The 9,799-nt window shown below is 35.2% G+C and overlaps 2 protein-coding genes across 2 annotated transcripts; both read left to right on the top strand.

Moving 5' to 3' along the window:
- LOC130818496 (uncharacterized) lies at nucleotides 1-2,979 on the top strand. Its single transcript, XM_057684667.1, has 3 exons — nucleotides 1-1,000; nucleotides 1,120-2,503; nucleotides 2,592-2,979. Exons 1-3 carry the CDS (start codon nucleotides 1-3, stop codon nucleotides 2,977-2,979), a joined length of 2,772 nt encoding a protein of 923 aa, XP_057540650.1.
- A 4,092-nt stretch (nucleotides 2,980-7,071) lies between these two features.
- On the top strand, nucleotides 7,072-8,847 carry LOC130818495 (uncharacterized). Its single transcript, XM_057684666.1, has 3 exons — nucleotides 7,072-7,828; nucleotides 7,909-8,375; nucleotides 8,521-8,847. The coding sequence occupies exons 1-3, from the start codon at nucleotides 7,072-7,074 to the stop codon at nucleotides 8,845-8,847; spliced, it is 1,551 nt and encodes a 516-aa protein (XP_057540649.1).
- The last annotated feature ends 952 nt before the right edge of the window (nucleotides 8,848-9,799 follow it).

Genomic DNA, 9,799 nt, shown 5'->3' with positions numbered 1-9,799 from the left:
ATGGATAAGTGGTGGGAATTTCCTAGATGGAGTTATGATTATCAAAAAGGAGTGGATGAATACATTGAAAAAGCTTTTGCTACAAGGTCCCAAGGAAATCAAATTAGTTTCCCATGTTGTATGTGTTATCATCGATATGGGTATGGTCGGAATGACGTGAAAGATCATATCATTTGCAATGGTTTTGTACCAAGAAGTGATGAATTTTCTGGGTTTGGGAAGATGGGTGATGAAACAGAATTAGAGGCACATGATGAACCATTGAACATGAATGATGGTATACAAGAAATGTTTAACGTTACTCTGAGAGAAGGGCCAAATGATGAGGCAAAGAAGTTTCTTAGTCTAATAGAAGAAGGCCAACAAGAATTATATCCTGGTTGCAAAAAATTCTCTAGACTTGCGTTTACAATTCGCCTTTATATATACAAGTGTGATCATAAGTTGAGTAATGTTGCATTTTCTGCTTTGCTAGCATTGTTTAAGGAAGTTCTACCCGATGATTCTGTATTGCCAACATCGTTGAATGAGGCAAAAAAAGTGTTGAAAGTTTTAGGTTTAGATTATAAAAAAATCGATGCGTGCCCTAATGACTGCATGCTATATTGGGAGGAGCATGCAACTGCAACAAGTTGTCATGTTTGTGGGGCCTCAAGGTGGAAATCGAAGGAAAATGATCACACTGAATATACCTCAGAAAAGGCACATAAAATTCCAGCAAAAATTCTAAGATACTTTCCACTTAAGAAAAGGTTGCAAAGGTTATATATGTGTGCCGAAACTGCTAATTACATGAAATGGCATGCAAATGGTCGAGGGAAAGACGGACTTGGACTTTTGCAAAATCCGGTGGACGGTGAAGCTTGGAAGAACTTTGACAAATTGTGTCCAAAATTTGCTCAAGATCCTCGTAATGTGAGGCTTGCATTAGCCACAGATGGGTTTAATCCATTTAATTCAATGATGTCAACTATAACTTGCCTCCATGGTTGGCCACAAAGTCAGAGTTTCTTATTTTGTCATTACTTATTCCCGGCCCATTGTCTCCTGGAAAAGATATTGATATCTACTTGCAACCACTTATTAAAGATCTTAATGATTTGTGAGAGTTTGGCCTAGAAACATATGATGCGTCAACAAATACAAGGTTTGACATGCAAGTAGCTTTGGCGTCTACTATTAGCGATTTTCCTGCTTATGCAATGATATCTGGTTGGAGCACAAAAGGTAAAACAGCTTGCCCATATTGTCATTATGAAATTGATTCAGTGTGGTTACCATATAGCCACAAGTATTGCTACATGTGTCATCGCAAATTTTTGGATACTAATCACCCGTGGTGTTTTAATAAAAGAAACTTCAATGGAAAAATTGATGAACGAATTGCACCCGTGCCTTTGACGGGAATTGAGATTGAGGAATTGCTTTGTGATTTTCCAAATCATTATGGAAAAAAGCAACCTAAGATGAAACAAGCAGAGGATGATCCTAATCCGTGGAGAAAGATGTCCATACTTTTTAAGTTGCCTTATTGGAAACATTGTTCTAATCCCCATAATTTGGACGTCATGCACATAGAAAAGAATGTGTTTGATAATATTGTTGCGACATTGTTAGCCATTCCTGGGAAGACAAAAGATAATTTAGCTGCTCGTCAAGACCTAAAAGACCTCCGAGAAAAGAAAGACCTACGTTGGGTTCCTGAGTTGGAGATTAAAGAGTTAGAAGATGGAACTAAAGAGGTTCCAACATCAAGGTTTTGGATGAATGCCAATGAAAGACGATTGTTTTGTCAAACCATAAAAAATGCAAAGCTACCACAAGGTTATGCCTCAAACATTGCTCGTTGTGTGCAAGTAAATGAACGAAAAATCACAGGATACAAGAGTCATGATGCACATTTTATGATGCATTACTTGCTCCCAATTGCCGCAAGCATTACCTTAAATAAAGAGGTTGCAACGCCTTTGATAAGGCTTTCTAATTTTTTCAAGGGTATATGGAAAAAAACAATTAACCCTCAAGATCTTAATAAACTTCATTCTGAGATAGTTGAAACTTTATGTCAATTTGAGGGGATTTTTCCACCAGCTTTTTTTGATGTCATGGTTCATTTGCCGGTTCACTTAGTAGAACAAATTAAGCTTGGTGGACCTGTTGCATTAAGGTGCATGTATGAAATTGAGAGATATCTTCGGGAATTGAAGTCAGATGTTCGGAATAAGGGTCGTCCGGAGGCTTCAATGGCTGAAGGCTTCTTGGCCAAGGAATGTGCTAGATTTGTTGCTCGATATCTAATTATGTCAAAAGGTCCAAGTGCACACGTCAGTGAGCCTTCTATTTCACAACAATTTCTTCCAAAGCTTGGACATCCTATCAGGGGAAGAGGAAAAACATCAAAGAAGAAACAGGTTGGGTTTGTCATCGATCAAATCACATGGAGTCAAGTGCACCAATATGTCTTGTTCAATTGCAATTGTGAAGAAGTTGAGAGATACATTAAGTATGACTAGTAAACCTTTAAGCTAAGATTTATTATTCATTTTTTATCTCTCGTTTATTGTTTAACGTTTTCTATTCTTCTATCATAGTCAGCACAAAGCAACAGTAGAGACTCATCGAAAGAGAAAATGGGATACGGCTCAAAGTCATTGCAAGGATTTCAAAGATTGGTTTAAAGTGGCAATCACATTGAAGGTTGATGAAGGTCAACCTGTCTTAGACCATGTCAGGTGGCTATCAAAAGGACCCTCTTCTAAAGCAAAAATGTATAGTGGGTACTATGTCAATGGTTACAGGTTTTATACTATGAAACGAGAGGCAAATTATGCCACACAAAATAGTGGAGTAACTTTAACGGCGTTAACACATAGTTTTGCTAGTAGTAAGGATAAAAATCCTTCAGTGGGAAACGTCATGTATTATGGTTCTGTGGAACAGATTACATGGCTGTCTTTTCTTTTGCATCCAATAGAATGAAAGTAAGAAGAATAAATCTAATCGACAAGTGGCCGATGATTTTCACACTATGGGTCCTACATCGTACGCAATGTTGCGTGAAGAATTGGTAATTATTTTTTCAGTTTTTTATCTATTTATACAAAATAACCTTAACTAATGAAATTATTTTGAATAGAAACAACAAGATCCAAATAAGGAAGAACCTTCAAATGCAAAAGTCTACATCTCTTCTCGAAAAAGAAAGCCAGGAAAGTCATACAAAACAAGCTTCGATGTTGCAAAACAAAATATTGTATGTTCCCGTACATATTTTCCCTTTTTATTTGTGTACGAAAGCCATGATATCATGGCTCGAGTTTTACAGTGTATTTTTGACTTAATTTGCGTACACTTGTGTTTTAAAATGTTAATAGGAGAAAATGAAAGCAATAGAGTCGCAAGAACATCAAGGTTCAAACTACAAAGATGCTTATAGTGAAGTGATAAATAAACCAGAGCATAGTGGACGTGTACGAATGTATGGAAAAGGTGTGACAAAAACTTCTCTAAGGAAAGTGAGCACTAACTCGAGCTACATATTTCCTCCCGAGTTCTTACACAACATGCAATCACAAGTTATGGATCAAGTACTTCAAGCTAATCCCCAACTACAGAAACTACTTGAAGTCAATCCCGAGGTCAATATTGTGCTTCCAGATCTATCAAAAATAGGAAGTAATACTACAACTCCACCTACTGAGTCAAATGGACAATCTTCTGTTGGAGCGCACTCTACCAATCGATTAGTACGTTATTTTCTTCTTCCCATTTTACTACCATTAAATTTAGTGAATCGTCATCAGTTTGCATGTTTGGATCTTGTAGAGTTATTGTTGGAAAATTCATGCAATATTTTGTATGGGAAATGATAGCTGTGGATTGTATATTTTAGATTTCTGGTTCTAGCTTTGTCAATGAAAGGCATATGAAATAGATTTTTTCAGAGATATGTGGGAATGTGTTGAAGGGGAGAGTTGGCAAGATGTGTCGTTCTAGATGGTTTTTGTTGGGTTTATTTTTGGCTAGTCAAACGTTAAAATATTGATCTTTCGAGTGGAGCAGTTGATAGTATCACGGCTTAGTAATTGATGCAAATAGTTTTCTGTATATAATGAGTGTGCTACTTGCCTATTATTTTCTCATCTTATTGAATGACTTATCTGATTAATATGGTATTAATAAATTGATGTTTGTGTTCTGGAAGTTATTCGATCTAATTCTCAATCTCTCGAGTGTTGTGTACTCTTGATAATAAAGCCTAACAACATCTTTAGTTTACTTCTCTAGTTTTTGGAATGTCAGCAAACCTATGTGTGCTTCAATAACCTCAGATGTTTTTGAAAATTCATTTTGTGCTGGGTTTCTTGAATGGTTCTTGTGCTACGTACCTTCTCCCAAAATTCCTTCCCAGACATGTCACATGATATCATACACGTGTGACAGAAAGTGCTTGTTTGATCTACATTATGAAGTGACCAGTAATTTATCAGTCATATCGATATCTTTGTTTTACCTTTTATATTAACTTTACATAACCTTTCATGTAGGCACTTGATGGAGCTAATGAAGAAGAGGAATTATATCAAAGTTGAAGTTCTTTGTTGATGATGAAGTCCTTTTGCAGTGTTGCATGTATCAAAACCACTAATTGAACTAATTAGAGTTGGTGCTTTATTTTGTATTAGAGTTGATGAATTATATCAAAGTTAATTATATATATATATATATATATATATATATATATATATATATATATATATATATATATATATATATATATATATATATATATATATATATATATATATATATGTATATAATTTATAGCTTTATCAAGGCGTTGCAATAGAGAGCCATTACCATCGCCATAGACCCATTGGAACGGAAAAAACATGGGGTTGCAATAGGTTGCAATGACCGTCGCAAAAGACTAAATATAACAGTTGCAAAGTGACCGTCGCAATAGGTCTATAGCGACAGTGATAAGAACCTATTGCTACGGTTATAGTGAGACCGTAGCAATAAATCTATAACGACGGTTATAAGAAGCTATTGCTACGGTTAAATTGAAACCGTCGCAATAGATAGCTGAACCGTCGCAATAGACCTATACCTACGGCCACAAATGCGACGGGTATGGAACCGTTGCTATAGACCTATTGCAATGGTTATTGAACCTATTGCTACGAGTATTTGGGGTAGCAATAGCTCGTTAATTTAGTAGTGTCTCTTTCAAATTAAACCATATCTAATTTCGTTATTAATATAAATTTTATCAAAATAGTAATTATAAATTCAAGTTTGACAAAAATAATAGTAAAATATAATTTGAGAATATATAAAACATAACATCATATAAAATAATGTCATATAAAATCATGGATCCTATTTAAACACATTAATTATCACTTAGCACATAATACTAACAGGATAAAACCTAATTAGATGGACATTGAGAATTACCTTGTCACGCGATCCTAGACAACGTACGCTCCTAATAATCTCTGTCTACGAATCCGCTATCTACACGAGAAAATAATATATCTCAATTTAATACCCCGATCAACCCTTTCAAAATAAATAAGTTAAAAGATTCTCGTTATATACACATAATTTTTTTTTAAAAAAAAAAATTTCAAAATGTACTTAAAATTTTAAAGAGTAGAAGTAATGATTTTAAAAGAAAAAGAAAAAGTTTAAATAATAATTAAATAGGATTTATAAAAAAAAAAGAAAAGAAAAAAAAAAAATAGAATTGGGTTACACAGCCCCAATCCCCGAAATGAGAAGAAGTGAGGGAAAGAAGAGAGAGAAGGAGAAAGGGAGAAGGAAGAAGGAGAAGGTGCCGGCCGGCGGTGGCTCCGGTGGCCGCCGTCGCACGCCGGTGGTATCTCGGTGACCGCCGTATTGCCGAAAAACTAAGGTCAGAATTTTTTTTTTTATCAAATAAAAGATGGATGTTTTTCAATTAGCATAAATTTCTAGGTTTTGGATATAAAAATCTCTAACAAAATGATGAAATTCATACTTTTAGTATCGAAATCTTGCGTTTTCTTGACTGAATTTTAAGCAATTGGGAGATGGAGGAAGTAGTTTGTAGGAGAAAAAGGAAGTGTAAGTAATAATATGAATGAATTAAGGGTATGTTTGGGTTAAGCCATTTCATTTGAATTGATGAAATTGGCCCAATTCCATTGTTTGGCTAAGCTGAAAAATTGAAATTGGAATTGGCCCAATTCCAACACAATTCCAACCCAAGTAAAAAACAAACTCTTCATTTCCAACACATACCTTCCCTAATTTCAATTCCTATTCAGCCCAAATATTTTCTCTCTCCTCCCTTATCTTCGACATTCATTTGTTGCCCTCTTCTTCGACATCATTGCTGCTCCCATCGACATCATTGATGCTCCCATCTTCGACATCATTGCTGCTACTTCCATCTTCGAGTAAGTTTGATCCGCTTCATTCGCTAATTCTTCATTCTGATTCGTTGTGATTATACTTGCAATTTGTAAAATATTGTGGATTTAGGTATTATTAGCTAGTTTATTTTTGTGAGATCTGATTTTCTAATGCACTTATTTTTGTGAGATCTGATATTCTGCCCTAGAAATCATCTCACAAATACCAAAAAGTCTACATAAGCTATTAAAATCGCTTCCTGCAAAAACAATCAGATGTTGAGCATAAACTTTATAATTTATTAAGGGTTTCAATAAAAATAGTATTTGAATAATGGAGTTCGGAACTTGACGTTTTTGATAGTGGTTGAGCATGTTGTAGTTCTTTAGTTGAGCATGTTGTAGTTCTTTGGTTGTATGAGCATGTCAGTGTCGCAACTTGCTATACTTTTATCCAAGCAAGGATTTTAAATTTGATTTCTTAATTGTTCTACTCTATCTTGGTCCTCTGATCTGCCTTGGTCTGTCAATTGCACTTCACTCTATTTTTTGGGCTCTAAAATATACTTGTGTTTTAGTTATTAATTTGCATCTACAAGCTTTTATTTATTAATGTTACGATGTTATTAATTAATTAAACATTGGTTATATTATGTCTCATTATACCATGTCTCATGATCGACAAGTTTCTGTTGTTAGAAATCGAACTAGAGATGACAATAGTGATAGCGATGAAGATGAAATGGAACTAATTGCAATAGTTAGTGGCTTTATTATGGTTGTAGTGGGAGCATGGTTTGATAGGTTTCAGAATAAAGAAGTACCTTGGAACGAACATGAACGTGCAATTAAAAGAGCATATTGGTTGGATTCCCTCATGAATGATAGGATTTGTAAAGAGCAGTTACGTATGGATCAGAGATGTTTTGATAAGTTATGCGAGGTTTTTGTTACTAGAGGAGACCTAGTTACTACTAGGAATGTGACCGTAATTGAAATTGTTGCTTTTTTTCTACATACTCTTGCCCATGATCTGGAGAATAGAACCATTGGTGTCGTGTTCACTCGTTTGGGAGAAACGGTAAGCCGTCAATTCCATACCGTGCTCAAAGCTGTGATGAAAATAGGCAAGTATTATATCAAGCAAGTAGATTTCAATGTGACTTATGATGGAGACAACAAGTGGAAGTGGTTTGAGGGGGCACTTGGGGCACTTGATGGGACACTTATTAAGATGACAGTTCCCGTCGAAGATCGACGTAGATATAGAGATAGGAAAGGAGATATTACTACCAATGTACTAGCTACATGTTATCCAAGTCTTCGGTTCAATTATGTTTTGCCTGGCTGGGAGGGATCGGCTTCTGATCCTCGCATTTTAGGAGACGCGCTCCGAAGACCTAATGGTCTCAAAGTTCCTAGGAGTAAGCAAAACCTCAAGTAGCTTGAAATTATAATTCTTTATAATTTTACTTTCTTATATAATTTTTTTTTATTGTCACAGATAAATATTTTCTTGTTGATTTGGGATATTCTAATGCACAAGGCTTCTTGGCTCCATATAAAGGTACACGTTGCCATTTAAACTTGTGGAAAGGAAGTGCTGCTACAAACTACAAAGAATTGTTCAACTTGCGTCATTCATCCGCACGTAATACTATTGAAAGAGCCTTTGGGTTATTGAAAAAGAGGTGGGCTATATTGAGGAAAAGTAGCTTTTATGATAAGCAAACACAAGTACGAATCATAAATGCATGCTTTGTTCTCCATAATTTTGTTAGAGAAGAAAATTTGGATGAGGAGAATTTGTTAAATGAGATGGACGATGATTTATCAAATGTAGAATCTTTTGATACAATAGAGGATGAAGAGGAGGATTTCACTTTAACGGCACAAGCCTCACCTCAATGGAACAACTTAAGAGATGAAATGTCACAAAAAATGTTCCGAGAATACCAAGCTCGAAGGGGGGCATCTTGATTATGGTTGTTTTTATTCTCTAGTAGTGTAGGTGTGTGAATGTGAATTTAGTACAATGTTTTGTATTCATATGCCAACACTTATGATTGATTTTAGATAATGAAACCTTCTAAATGTGTTGTTTTGTTTTTGGTAGGTAATGAGCAATAAAAGAAGCTATGTGTCTTGGAATATGCAGATGGATGACATTCTTACTCGAGTTTTGTTAGAACAAATCAACAACAAGGAAAAAGGAGATGGAGACTTTAAGCCTCAAGCTTACCAAGATGTTGTTGATGAATTAAAGAGAGAGTTAGGCATTGCACTTAATGCGGATCATGTGAGAAACCGAACTAAGTCTTGGAAGAAGCACTATGGCTGCATCACGGACATCAAGACTTATACAAAATTTAAGTCGGATGATGAAAAAAAAATTGATCGTAATCACAATGGAAGATCTACCTCAATGGACAGAATATATTAAGGTATGCATGGCTGAGTTTCTACTCGTATATTTCATTGACTAGTATAGATTAGTAAGTTTAGGAGCAGAGTAACATGAACTGTATTGAGTATAGATTACTGCCTCTGCCCTGCCTATGAGTTAAAATATGTTACATCTTGAAGTAAAAGACAGTATGTATCACACAGAATCTATACAACAGGACTAATCCCTAGATTACGCATGTACTTGTCTTTTGCTGTCGTCTTAGTTAATTTTCAGCAAGCCATAATAAGACACAACTTCTACTCTTATCTTTAATACTAATTGCAGGACATGCATAATTGACCAAGTCTCTGATGAGAAACTCATATCCAAGAGATTATGATATTAGCATTTTGCATAAAATTAAACTATCTGACTTACTTGACCATAGTTTAAGACACCAGCAGCAGGGCTTAACTCAATATTGCCATATGGAACAAGTTTTCCCTCACTAAACTCTTCATCTTTATTGCATTTCATCATGTACATGTAATCTGTGTGGGAATTATGGTGTATCCTATAGTATGCCTGTCAACGATCACCATTAGTATAGATTACTGCTTGGATTTTTTTTTTGTGTTGTTGAAGTTTGTTGTTAAGTTGTTTTTGATGTCTGTGCCCCTAAGTCTAATGAAACAACTGAGTTCTGTGCACCTATAGAAGAGGAGCAAGGTTTATCAGGAAAAGAAGCACACATGAATGTGTATATCTCATACAATCTAAGAGTTTATTCCTCATTTTGAATGTCCAATGTGCATATCTCATATAATCTGAGAGTTTAACTACCATTCATTTGGTTCTGAGAATTTATCATCACAAGCTACCCTTCATCCTTACTGTGATGTCTGTGTTCAGGTTGACCAGACTTTCCATTGCAGATGCTTATGTATTAATATCTTTGCTTACACCAGAATGTGGAAGTAGAAATTGAACTCTAGCTATATACTGG

Source organism: Amaranthus tricolor, chromosome 7, assembly GCF_026212465.1.
Source record: "Amaranthus tricolor cultivar Red isolate AtriRed21 chromosome 7, ASM2621246v1, whole genome shotgun sequence".
NCBI classification, from domain to species: Eukaryota; Viridiplantae; Streptophyta; class Magnoliopsida; order Caryophyllales; family Amaranthaceae; genus Amaranthus; species Amaranthus tricolor.
The sequence above is the reverse complement of the archived record's forward strand: the minus strand, read 5'-3'. Positions and strand labels throughout refer to the sequence as shown.